The 13,253-nt window shown below is 47.6% G+C and overlaps 2 protein-coding genes across 2 annotated transcripts in view; one reads left to right on the forward strand and one right to left on the reverse strand.

Annotated features, from left to right (window-relative positions):
• Nucleotides 1-6,799, forward strand: part of LOC309524289 (rab-like protein 6) — a 43,857-nt gene extending 37,058 nt beyond the window's left edge. Inside the window, exons 10-15 of the mRNA XM_082208746.1 lie at nt 127-226; nt 303-449; nt 1,111-1,303; nt 2,434-2,605; nt 6,140-6,189; nt 6,575-6,799. Coding sequence (XP_082064872.1) covers nt 127-226; nt 303-449; nt 1,111-1,303; nt 2,434-2,605; nt 6,140-6,189; nt 6,575-6,739 — 827 coding nt within the window. The 3' untranslated portion in view covers nt 6,740-6,799. The remainder of the gene's footprint in view (nt 1-126; nt 227-302; nt 450-1,110; nt 1,304-2,433; nt 2,606-6,139; nt 6,190-6,574) is intronic.
• A 3,255-nt stretch (nt 6,800-10,054) lies between these two features.
• PHPT1 (phosphohistidine phosphatase 1) lies at nt 10,055-12,202 on the reverse strand. Its single transcript, XM_082208441.1, has 3 exons — nt 11,982-12,202; nt 11,019-11,143; nt 10,055-10,153 (listed from the first exon to the last, which is right to left on the reverse strand). The coding sequence occupies exons 1-3, from the start codon at nt 12,127-12,129 to the stop codon at nt 10,061-10,063; spliced, it is 366 nt and encodes a 121-aa protein (XP_082064567.1). The 5' UTR covers nt 12,130-12,202; the 3' UTR covers nt 10,055-10,060.
• Nucleotides 12,203-13,253: the final 1,051 nt, after the last annotated feature.

Here is a 13,253-nt window from a genome sequence, read left to right on the forward strand (position 1 = left end):
AACGCTTATATTTATACCCTAATATTAATAATTTTGGGGGTGGGAGCGATTGGGGGATGCAACGAATTATGGGGGGACGGCACCCCCTTAGTTCTGACCCCCCATTTGTCTCCCCCCCCCAATTAGACCCCCCGACGGCGGAAGACTTTGCCCCGGACGACCGGCTGGAGGGGGGCTTCCTGGAGGGAAAGGGGGCGCCCTCCGCGGGACCCCCCGAAAACGGCAGGTAAGGTGGGGGGGTACGGGGAGGGCGGGGGGAGACTCGAACCCGGGACCCTGACATTTATCCCCCCTCCCCGCAGATGTGAAGATGTTGGGGGGAGACTCGAACCCGGGGCGCCGGAAGAGCCCGGGAAAGAGGGGGCGCCCCCCGGGGAGGAGGAGGAGCGGCCGGCGGGGGGATTCGTCATCCTGGGGGGCGAAGACGTGGAGGAGGAGGCGGAGAAAGGGTAGGGATGGATGCAAATATATGCAAATGAATGCGAATATATGCAAAGGAATGCAAATAAGTGCGAAGGAATGCAAACGAATGCGAATAAATGGGAATAAATGTGAATAAATGCAAATAAGTGCGAATAAGTGCGAATAAATGCAAATAAGTGCAAATAAGTGCAAATAAGTGCAAATAAATATATATATGGAAAAGATCTTTTTTGGGATGTTCAAAATTTAGAGTTAATTATAGCCAATTTGTAAATCATTTAATAACGACGGTTACAAGGATCGTTCGAATTAAAATGGTAAAATGATAATTTATAATTTAGAGTTAATTATATATATATATATAATTGTAAAATGATAATTTATAATTTAGAGTTAATTATATATATATATATAATTGTAAAATGATAATTTATAATTTAGAGTTAATTATATATTATATATATATATATATATATATATATATATATATATATATATATATATAATTAACTCTAAATTATAAATTATCATTTTACCATCTTAATTCGAACGATCCTTCTAACGATCCTGGCGATCCTAACGATCCTGATTGAACGGCGGCCGTCATTATTCATTATTATTATTATCAATTATTAATTATTATGATCATGATGATTAATTGATCGCTCTCCTCGTTCCCCCTCCCAGCCCCCCCTCCCCGCCTTTGAGGCCGGCCCCGGCGGAACCTTCCGGACCCTGGACCCTCCCGGCCCCCCGGCCCCCGGCCCCCGGCGAGGAGTCGGAGAGCGACCCCGAGGGGCCGGTGGCGGCGCAGATGCTCTCCTTCGTCATGGACGACCCCGAGTTCGAGAGCGACGAGGCCTCGGCCGACGCCAGGGGGGTGAGTGGGCGCCGAACTACAACTCCCAGAATGCTTTGGGGGGGGGAGAGGGTGCCTTTAGAAGCCTGAAACTACAACTCCCAGACTCCTTTGGGGGAATGGAAGCCTCAAACTACAACTCCCAGACTCCTTTGGGGGACTAGAAGCCTCAAACTACAACTCCCAGAATCCTTTGGGGGACCAGAGGGCGCCTTAGAAGCCTCAAACTACAACTCCCAGAATCCTTTGGGGGGAGAGGGTGCCTTTAGAAGCCTCAAACTACAACTCCCAGACTCCTTTGGGGGAATAGAAGCCTCAAACTACAACTCCCAGACTCCTTTGGGGGAATAGAAGCCTCAAACTACACCTCCCAGAATCCCTTGGGGGGGATAGAAGCCTCAAACTACATCTCCCAGAATCCTTTGGGGGACTAGAAGCCTCAAACTACAACTCCCAGACTCCTTTGGGGGAGTAGAAGCCTCAAACTACAACTCCCAGAATCCTTTGGGGAGACTAGAGTGCCTTAGAAGCCTCAAACTACAATTTCCAGAATCCTTTGGGGGGGGCTAGAGTGCCTTGGAAGCTTCAAACTACACCTCCCAGAATCCTTTGGGGGACTAGAAGCCTCAAACTACAGCTCCCAGAATCCTTTGGGGGCTAGAGAGTGCCTTAAAAGGTTCAAACTACATTTCCCAGAATCCTTTGGGGGACCAGAGGGCGCCTTAGAAGCCTCAAACTCCATTTCCCAGAATCCTTTGGGTGCCTTAGAAGCCTCAAACTACATCTCCCAGAATCCTTTGGGGGGGGGCTAGAGTACCTTAGAAGCCTCAAACTCCATTTCCCAGAATCCTTTGGGGGCCTAGAGGGCACCTTAGAAGCCTCAAACTACACCTCCCAGACTCCTTTGGGGGACTAGAGTGCCTTAAAAGCTTCAAACTGCATTTCCCAGAATCCTTTGGGGGAATAGAAGCCTCAAACTACAACTCCCAGAATCCTTTGGGGAGACAATAAGGAAAGGGGAATAGAGCTCCTTAGGAGCCTCAAACTACAACTCCCAGAATCCTTTGGGGGACTAGAGTGCCTTAGAAGCCTCAAACTACGTCTCCCAGACTCCTTTGGGGGAACCACTAAGGCGAGGCCTCTTCTCCCAGCCTCCTTTGCAGGACCCCTTCCCCGCCCTCTCGGACCTATCGGACGCCTCGGACCCCGGGCCGACCCCGCCCCCTCCGGCCCCCGGCCCCGCCTTCCGGCCGAAGAACGAGGCGGATCTCTTTGGGCTGGGATTGGAGGAGCCGGCGCGGCGGAAGGAGAGCGGCGAGGAAGGTGAGCCTGAGAGTCACACAGGATTCTTCATCAATCCCAATTAACAATTGGATTATTTTGCCTTTTTATTTGATTGTCCGCAAGCCTTAGAGTCACACTGGGCTCTTCATCAATCCCAATTAACAATTGGATTATTTGGTATTTTTATTTTATGCAATGTGTAAGCTTGAGAGTCACACAGGACTCTTCATCAATCCCAATTAACAATTGGATTATTTGGTATTTTTATTTTATGCAATGTGCAAGCTTGAGAGTCACACAGGACTCTTCATCAATCCCAATTTCCAATTGGATTATTTGGTATTTTAAACTCTTGTGCAATGTGCAAGCTTTAGAGTCACACAGGACTCTTCATCAATCCCAATTTCCAATTGGATTATGTGGTATTTTAAACTCTTGTGCAATGTGCAAGCTTTAGAGTCACACTGGGCTCTTCATCGATCCCAATTAACAATTGGATTATTTGGTATTTTTATTTTATGCAATGTGTAAGCTTGAGAGTCACACAGGATTCTTCATCAATCCCAATTAACAATTGGATTATTTGGTATTTTTATTTTATGCAATGCGTAAGCTTGAGAGTCACACAGGATTCTTCATCAATCCCAATTAACAATTGGATTATTTGGTATTTTTATTTTATGCAATGCGTAAGCTTGAGAGTCACACAGGATTCTTCATCAATCCCAATTACCAATTGGATTATTTGGTATTTTTAACTCTTGTGCAATGCGCAAGCTTGAGAGTCACACAGGACTCTTCATCAATCCCAATTAACAATTGGATTATTTGGTATTTTTATTTTATGCAATGTGTAAGCTTGAGAGTCACACAGGATTCTTCATCAATCCGAATTTCCAATTGGATTATGTGGTATTTTAAACTCTTGTGCAATGTGCAAGCTTTAGAGTCACACAGGATTCTTCATCCATCCCAATTAACAATTGGATTATATGGTATTTTTAACTCTTGTGCAATGCGCGAGCTTTAGAGTCAGACAGGACTCTTCATCCATCCCAATTAACAATTGGATTATATGGTATTTTAAACTCTTGTGCAATGTGCAAGCTTTAGAGTCACACAGGATTCTTCATCAATCCCAATTACCAATTGGATTATTTGGTATTTTTAACTCTTGTGCAATGTGCAAGCTTTAGAGTCACACAGGACTCTTCATCAATCCCAATTTCCAATTGGATTATTTGGTATTTTTATTTTATGCAATGTGCAAGCTTGAGAGTCACACAGGACTCTTCATCAATCCCAATTTCCAATTGGATTATGTGGTATTTTAAACTCTTGTGCAATGTGCAAGCTTGAGAGTCACACAGGACTCTTCATCAATCCCAATTTCCAATTGGATTATGTGGTATTTTAAACTCTTGTGCAATGTGCAAGCTTTAGAGTCACACAGGATTCTTCATCCATCCCAATTAACAATTGGATTATATGGTATTTTAAACTCTTGTGCAATGCGCGAGCTTTAGAGTCAGACAGGACTCTTCATCAATCCCAATTAACAATTGGATTATTTGGTATTTTTATTTTATGCAATGTGTAAGCTTGAGAGTCACACAGGATTCTTCATCAATCCCAATTAACAATTGGATTATTTGGTATTTTAAACTCTTGTGCAATGTGCAAGCTTGAGAGTCACACAGGACTCTTCATCAATCCCAATTAACAATTGGATTATTTTGCCTTTTAATTTTATTGTCCACAAGCTTTAGAGTCAGACAGGACTCTTCATCCATCCCAATTAACAATTGGATTATATGGTATTTTTAACTCTTGTGCAATGCGCAAGCTTGAGAGTCACACAGGATTCTTCATCAATCCCAATTAACAATTGGATTATTTGGTATTTTAAACTCTTGTGCAATGTGCAAGCTTGAGAGTCACACAGGACTCTTCATCAATCCCAATTAACAATTGGATTATTTTGCCTTTTAATTTTATTGTCCACAAGCTTTAGAGTCAGACAGGACTCTTCATCCATCCCAATTAACAATTGGATTATATGGTATTTTAAACTCTTGTGCAATGCGCAAGCTTGAGAGTCACACAGGGCTCTTCATCAGTTGGAATTCTCAATTTGACTATTTTGCCTTTTAATTTTATGGTATTGTCCACCAGCTTTAGAGTCACACAGGACTCTTCCTCAATCCGAATTACCAATTGGACTATTTGGTATTTTTATTTTATACTATGATGCGCAAGCTTTAGAGTCACACAGGACTCTTCCCTGTTGGAATCACCAATTTGATTGTATGGTATTTTTAATTTATGCAATGGTGCGCAAGCTTTAGAGTCACACAGGACTCTTCATCAGTTGGAATTACCAGTCTTATTATTTGGTATTTTTTATTTTATGATATTGTGCACAAGCTTTAGAGTCACACAGGACTCTTCATATCTTAGGTTTTGAGTTACGTTTCCTTTAGACAAATATATAAAATTATCATATATTTATGTTATATTAATATAATATACTAAAACAATATAATATAATATATTAATACAATATAATAATATAATATAACAATAGGTAATATAGTATATTAATATAATATATACATACTAAATTAATATTATAATATACTAAGTATAATTTATTAATACAATATATTAAAATAATATAATAATGTAATATATTAAAGTAATATAGTAATGTAATATATATAATAAGTTAATATACTAAAAATATAATAATGTACTAAAATAATATAACATATTAATACAATATACTAAAATAATATAATATACTAAAGTAATATAATATATTAATACAATATACTAAAGTAATATAATATAGTAATATAATATATATAATAATATACTAAAATAATATAATATATTAATACAATATACTAAAATAATATAATATAGTAATATATATAATAATATACTAAAAATATAATAATATACTAAAATAATATAATATATTAATACAATATACTAAAATAATACAATATTCTAAAATAATATACTAAAACAATATATTAATACAATATACTAAAATAATATAATATAGTAATATATATAATAATATACTAAAAATATAATAATATACTAAAATAATATAATATATTAATACAATATACTAAAATAATATAATATTCTAAAATAATATACTAAAACAATATAATATATTAATACAATATACTAAAATAAAATGATGTAATACACTAAAATAATATAAGAATATGATATTTATACCGAGTTAATATACGAAAATAATACACGAATGGAATAAAATGAAATAATATACGAAAATAATATCACCTAATACAATCAAATAAATATGAATATAATAATATCAAGTAAATATGAATATAATATCAAATAAATATGAATATAATAATATAAAATAAATATGAATATAATATCAAATAAATATGAATATAATAATATAAAATAAATATGAATATAATAATATCAAATAAATAGGAATATAATAATATCAAATAAATAAAATGATATAATCAAATCAAAGGTTGGAAAAAAGGAAATTAAATCTCCTTTTCCCTCCAGATCCGCCTTCCAAAGAGAAGAAGAAGAAGAAGAAGCGGAGCAGCAAAGAGGTAACTTCCCTTTGGGAACCGTAGCGCGGCCGGGCGCCGCAGGAAGTTCCCGCCCCCAACTTCCTGTCTCTCTCTCTTTCTCCCCGCCCCAACTTCCTCTCTCTCTCTCTCTCTCTTTCACCACGCCCCCAACTTCCTGTCTCTCTCTCTTTCCCCCGCCCCCAACTTCCTGTCTCTCTCTCTTTCTCCCCGCCCCCAACTTCCTGCCTCTTTCTCCCCGCCCCCAACTTCCTGCCTCTCTTTCTCCCCGCCCCCAACTTCCTCTCTCTCTCTCTCTCTTTCACCACGCCCCCAACTTCCTGTCTCTCTCTCTTTCTCCCCGCCCCCAACTTCCTGCCTCTCTCTCTTTCCGCCCCCAACTTCCTGTCTCTCTTTCTCCCCGCAGGAAGACAAGAAGAAGAAGTCCCGCCCCAAGAAGCCCAAGGAGGAAGCGGAGGGCGCCGGGCGCAGGAAGGGGCGGGCCAAAGCCAAGGCCAGCCCCTTGGACGAGCTGGAGGCCTTCCTGGGGGCGGGGCCGGCCCGGGGGGGCGGGGACTACGAGGAGCTCTAGCCCTGCCAGCTCGGCGGGAGGCTCCTCCCCTTCCTGGAAACGAGTCCCGCCCCCCCGTTTTGGACTCGGACGCTGCTGCTTTTGACGGACTGGGGGCGGGACTTCCTGCGGCGCATGTGACCCGCCCCTCTTTGTTTGCTGTGACCCCGCCTCTCTCGACGTCGCCACGGAGACTTTGTGCTGCTGCCGGGGGGCGGCGCCGGAGGAACAGGAAGTCCCGCCCCCTCACTTCCTGCTTTGGGGCCACGCCCCGTTTCCGGGCGCATGGAACGGACTCAGGTATCTTCCCCTCCCTCTTTCCGGACTGGTTGATCCCGCGAGAAAAGAGGGGCCGGCGCTTCCCCTTCCTGTCCCCTACTTCCTCTTCCTCTGCTTCCTGTTTGGCTCCGTTTCCCTCTTCTTCCCTCGGTTTCCCCTCTTTCCCATCTGGTCCTTCCTTCCTTCTTTTCCTTCCTTCCCTCTCTCCTTCCTCCCTTCTTCCACTTCCTCCTCCTTTTCAACATCCTTCCCCTCTGCCTTTTCCTCTTCATCTCATCTATTTCCTCTTCTCTTCCTCTTCCTTTCCCTTCTTCCTCTTTCCGCTCCCAATTTCCCACATTTCCTCTTTCTCCTCCTACCTTCTTTCCTTCCTTTTCCTCTTCCTTTCCATTCCTCTTCCCTCTCCCAAACTCCCTTATTTCCTCTTCATTTTCCTCTTCCTCCTTCCATTCTTTTCCCTCCCAATTTCCCTCATTTCCTATTTCTCCTCCCCTTCTCTCTCCCTTCCTTCCTTTTCCTCTTCCTTTCCCTCCTCCTTCATTCTTCCTCTTCCTTTCCATTCTTCCTCTTTCCTCTCCCAATTTCCCTCATTTCCTCTTTCTCCTCCCCTTCCTCTCCATCTTTCCTTCCTTCCTTCCATCCATCTTTCCTTTTCCTCTTCCTTTCCTTCCTCCCTCCCTTCTTTCTTTCCTGGTCCCCCTTCTTCCTTTCCCTTCTTCCTCTTTCCTCTCCTACTTTCCCTCACTTCCTCTTTCTCCTTCCTTCTTTCCTTCCTTTCCCTTCTTCATCTTTTCCCTCTGCATTCTTCCTCTTTCTGTTCCCATTTCCCCTCATTTCCTTTTCCTCTTTCTCCTTCCTTCCTTCCTCTCCCTTTCCCTCCTGCCTTCCTTCCTTCCTTCCTTCCTTCCTTCCTTCCTCTCCCTTTCCCCCCTTCTTCCTTCCTGTCTCCGTCTCCTCTTTGGCGCCTGTTTCCGCAACGGGCGCGGCGCCCACTTTCCGGACTGCCTTGCTTTGTGGATGCGTCTGAATAAACTCCGGCGGCGCAAGCACCTTGGGAACCGTAGTCCCTTCAGTGGCGCCTTGGGAACCGTAGTATGCGCAGGGGCACCTTGGGAATTGTAGTAGGCCCAGTGGCACCTTGGGAATTGTAGTACACCCAGGGGCACCTTGGGAACTGTAGTACGCCCAGTGGCACCTTGGGAATTGTAGTACGCCCAGGGGCACCTTGGGAATTGTAGTACGCCCAGAGGCATCTTGGGAACTGTAGTACGCCCAGGGGCACCTTGGGAACTGTAGTACGCCCAGTTGCACCTTGGGAATTGTAGTACGCCCAGTTGCACCTTGGGAATTATAGTACGCTCAGGGTTCAATAAACAGGAGGCGCCTGAGACCCGTAGGAAAGAAGGATCGGCTGTTAATGGGAATTGCAGTACGCCCAGGGGCATCTTGGGAACCGTAGTACGCCCAGGGGCATCTTGGGAACCGTAGTACGCCCAGGGGCATCTTGGGAACCGTAGTACGCCCAGGGGCATCTTGGGAACCGTAGTACGCCCAGGGGCATCTTGGGAACCGTAGTACGCCCAGGGGCATCTTGGGAACTGTAGTACGCTCAGTGGCATCTTGGGAATTATAGTATGCTAAAGGGTGCAGATAAATAGGAGGCGCCTGAGACCCATAGGAAAGGAGGATTGGCTGTTAATGGGAACCGTAGTACGCCCAGGGGCATCTTGGGAACCGTAGTACGCCCAGGGGCATCTTGGGAGTTGCAGTACATTCTGCCCTGCTTGGGAACTATAGTACGCTCAGGGGCATCTTGGGAACCGTAGTACGCCCAGGGGCATCTTGGGAACCGTAGTACGCCCAGGGGCATCTTGGGAGTTGCAGTACATTCTGCCCTGCTTGGGAACTATAGTACGCTCAGGGGCATCTTGGGAACCGTAGTACGCCCAGGGGCATCTTGGGAACCGTAGTACGCCCAGGGGCATCTTGGGAGTTGCAGTACATTCTGCCCTGCTTGGGAACTATAGTACGCTCAGGGGTGCCGATAACTAGGCGCCCGAGACCCGTAGGAAAGGAGGAATGGCTGTTAATGGGAACCGTAGTACGCCCAGTGGCGCCTTGGGAATTGTAGCACACCCAGGGGCATCTTGGGAATTGTAGTACGCCCAGTGGCGTCTTGGGAATTATAGTACGCTCAGGGTTCAATAACTAGGCGCCCGAGACCCATAGGAAAGGAGGATTGGCTGCTAATGGGAACCGTAGCACGCCCAGGGGCATCTTGGGAATTGTAGTACGCCCAGGGGCATCTTGGGAACTGTAGTACGCCCAGCGGCATCTTGGGAATTATAGTACGCTGCAGGGTGGAAATAGGAGGCGCCCGAGACCCATAGGAAAGAAGGCGGAAGAGTTCCTCTCCTGGCGCTACCAGGAAACTACAGTTCCCATGATGCACCCGGGAACTGTAGTTTGCTCCGGGCGCCGCTGCAACTCCCAGAGTTCTCTGGGCCGGAAGGAGGGAGCTGGGAACCGTAGTCCCAGGAGCAGCTTGGGAACCGTAGTACGCCCAGCGCCGCCTTGGGAACCGTAGTGGCGCTTTGGGAACTATAGTATGATCCAGGGGTGCCGATAACTAGGAGGCGCCAGAGACCCATAGGAAAGAAGGGGGAACTACAGTTCCCATGATGCATCTGTGAAGCGGCGCTGTGGGAACCGTAGTTTGCTCCGGGCGCCTCAACTCCCAGAGTTCCCCTGGGCAAGAGGGAACCGGAAGAATTCCCAGAGGCAAGATGTCCATGGTGGGAATTGTAGTTCGGTGAGGCGCCTCCTGCAGGATACTACAGTTCCCGGGATTCGAACCCGGATCCTGGCGCCAGGTCGAGAATCTTGGGAACTGTAGTTGGGATGTCCACAGTGGGCAATTAAGAGTCCAGTTCCCGGCGCCCTGTTGGGAACTGTAGTTTCTGATTCTTGGGGCGGGATCCGGGTTCGAATCCTGAAGCAGATGACCGAAATCGTGCAATAGAAAGGGTGCGAATGCGAAATTTTATTTGATTGGATCACAAATCAATAGCCGTCGTCCGCCCAGGTGACCTCATAGTCCGGGAAAGTGGCGCGTAGTTTTTCGGTGGCGACCGAATGCGGCGCCCGGCCGAACCCCTAAACGATAAGAAGAAGAATAATTAATAATAATAATAATAATTAATAATACTAATAATAATATTTAATAATACCAATACTACTACTACTACTAATAATAATATAGTGTAATTTAATTATGCCATCAATACGTGATAATGCAATAAAATGCAGTCAGAATTATCACAGGAATGATGGGAATTGTAGTTTCCCCCGCGCTTTGGGACTAGAACTCCCATGAGCGGGGGAAACTACAATTCCCATCATCCCTGACAGCTGGTCCGGCTCGCAAGGGATGATGGGAATTGTAGTTCTTTCCAGCTGTTTGGAACTACAACTCTCATGATCCCTAGCTAGCGAGAGAAGAGCGGGAAAAACTACCATTCCCATCATCCCTGACTGCTGGTCCGGCTAGCTAGGGATGATGGGAATGGTAGTTTTCCCCAGCTCTTTGGGACTACCACTCCTCCCATGATCCATCGCCAGTGGGAAACAGCAGGGGAAACTATGATTCCCATGATCCTTTGCTAGCCGGCCCAGATGTCAGGGATGATGGGAATGGTAGTTTTCCCCAGCTGTTTAGAACTACAACTCCCATGATCCATCGCCAGTGGGAAACAGCAGGGGAAACTACAACTCCCATGATCCTTTGGTAGCTGCTCCAGCGGTCAGGGATGATGGGAATGGTAGTTTTCCCCAGCTCTTTGGGACTACAACTCCCATGATCCTCTGCTAGCTGGCCCAGCGGTCAGGGATGATGGGAATGGTCGTTTCCCCCACCTCTTTGGGACTACAACTCCCATGATCCTTTGCTAGCCGGCCCAGCGGTGAGGGATGATGGGAATGGTAGTCCCCAACTACAATTCTAGGACCCAGAGTCGCTCACCACGGAGTAGCCATAGACGTGGATCTTGCGGGATCCGCTCTGCCGGGAGATCCGCCCGCCGCCCAGACACTCGCACTCGAACCCCAGCCGGGAGAGGTCCTCCGAGACGCGGTCATAGATGTCGGCTAGAGGGGAAATAATAATAATAATAATAATAATAATAATAATAATAATAATAATAATGCAATATTATGGGAATAATATTCGTCCAATCGGAACTCGCTCCTGTCGTTCCCTCCCCGCTTCGCCCAATGGGAATCCAGAAACGTCGTTCTCTCCCCGCCTTCACTATCCACATGTCGACGCCTCTACCAATCGGAAGCCGCAACCAGCGTTCTAGCCCCGCCTACCTATGATCCATCTCGCCTTCACTTTCCACTAGCCTGCGCCTCGCCCAATCAAAAGCCACAACCGGCGTTCTCTCCCCGCCTCGCCAACGTCTCTCCCAATCGGAAGACACAACCGGGGTCCTCCTCCCGCCTCCGCTATATAACATACCGGCGCGTCACCCAATCAGAAGTCGCAACCGGAATTCCATCACCGCCTCAATTGCCCCCTTCGTCCAATCGGAACCCGTCACCGTCGTTCTTTCCCCGCCTTCACTAGCCACACATGCCTGCACCTCGCCCAATCAGAACCGGCAACCGGCATTCTCTCCCCGCCTCGCCCAATCGGAACCCACAACCGTTCTTCTCTCCCCGCCTTCAATAAGCACGTGCGTACGCCTCGCCCAATCAGAACCCGCAACCGGCGTTCTCTCCGCGCCTGCACCTTGCCCAATCGGAACCCGCAACCGGCATTCCATCCCCGCCTCGCCCAATCGGAACTCACAACCGTCCTTCTCTCCCCGCCTCGCCCAATCGTAAAGCGCCATAGTCGTTCTCTCCCCGCCTCCACAGTTGACGTGCGTGCGCCTCGCCCAATCAGACGTCGCCGCCGGCGTTCTCCGTGATATTCCCTCACCGTGATATTCGGCCCAGGCGTAGCCGCGCACGACGTCCTTCCCCGGCCCGGCGCCCGGCGCCGTGACGCGGATGAGGACGTACTTGAAGACGCCGTCGGCCTCGTCGATATCTACGTCGGGAACGCGCTTCAAGTCTCCGTCCGCCATTGCTGCGCCTTCTGAGGAGAAATGAGGAGCGCGAAGGGCCCAGCCAATCAGCGCCCGCGTTCACAAGCGCGGGGCCAATGGCGTCTCGGCTGCTGCTGAAGACCCACCCCTGGGGCGGGGGTTACGTCAATGACAGGTAGGCTCAGCCAATGGGCGCGTCGCTTCTAGAAGGCGGGCCTAATCGTGCGTCTGACGCCACGTATGGGGCGGGGTTAGGTTATTTGATAGGCGCCTCAGCCAATGGGCGCGTTGCTAGGGCCTATATACCCAATCGTGGCACGTCGGCCGCGAAGCACCGCCCCGGGGGCGGGCGTTAGGTTCGCCTCAGCCAATCGGCGCGCCGACAGCCACCGAATGGCTTGAAAGGCGTCCTGACCGAACTACAATCCCCATGACGCTTTGCGTCCAGGCTTAGCAGAGGGAATGGCAATGCTCCCCATAAGTGGACCAGGCTGCCTCCCCATAAGTGGACCAGGCTGCTCCCCATAAGTGGACCAGGATGCCTCCCCATAAGTAGACCAGGCTGCCTCCCCATAAGTGGACCAGGATGCCTCCCCATAAGTAGACCAGGCTGCTCCCCATAAGTAGACCAGGCTGCTCCCCATAAGTGGACCAGGATGCCACCCCATAAGTGGACCAGGCTGCCTCCCCATAAGTAGACCAGGCTGCTCCCCATAAGTAGACCAGGCTGCTCCCCATAAGTGGACCAGGATGCCTCCCCATAAGTGGACCAGGCTGCCTCCCCATAAGTAGACCAGGATGCCACCCCATAAGTGGACCAGGCTGCCTCCCCATAAGTGGACCAGGCTTCTCCCCACAAGTGGACCAGGATGCCACCCCATAAGTAGACCAGGCTGCTCCCCATAAGTGGACCAGGATGCCACCCCATAAGTGGACCAGGATGCCACCCCATAAGTGGACCAGGCTGCCTCCCCATAAGTGGACCAGGCTTCTCCCCACAAGTGGACCAGGATGCCACCCCATAAGTAGACCAGGCTGCTCCCCATAAGTGGACCAGGCTGCCTCCCCATAAGTAGACCAGGATGCCACCCCATAAGTGGACCAGGCTGCCTCCCCATAAGTGGACCAGGCTTCTCCCCACAAGTGGACCAGGATGCCACCCC

This window comes from Podarcis vaucheri, assembly GCF_965113315.1.
Source record: "Podarcis vaucheri genome assembly, chromosome: Z".
NCBI classification, from domain to species: Eukaryota; Metazoa; Chordata; class Lepidosauria; order Squamata; family Lacertidae; genus Podarcis; species Podarcis vaucheri.

Coding starts and splice junctions, on each gene's coding strand:
- PHPT1 (XM_082208441.1), bottom strand. CDS start 12,129: ATGGCGGACGGAGACTTGAAGCGCGTTCCCGACGTAGATATCGACGAG. Junction 11,144..11,981: donor CGCCTGGGCCGAATATCACG/GTGAGGGAATAT, acceptor TTTCCCCTCTAG/CCGACATCTATGACCGCGTC. Junction 10,154..11,018: donor ACGTCTATGGCTACTCCGTG/GTGAGCGACTCT, acceptor CTTATCGTTTAG/GGGTTCGGCCGGGCGCCGCA.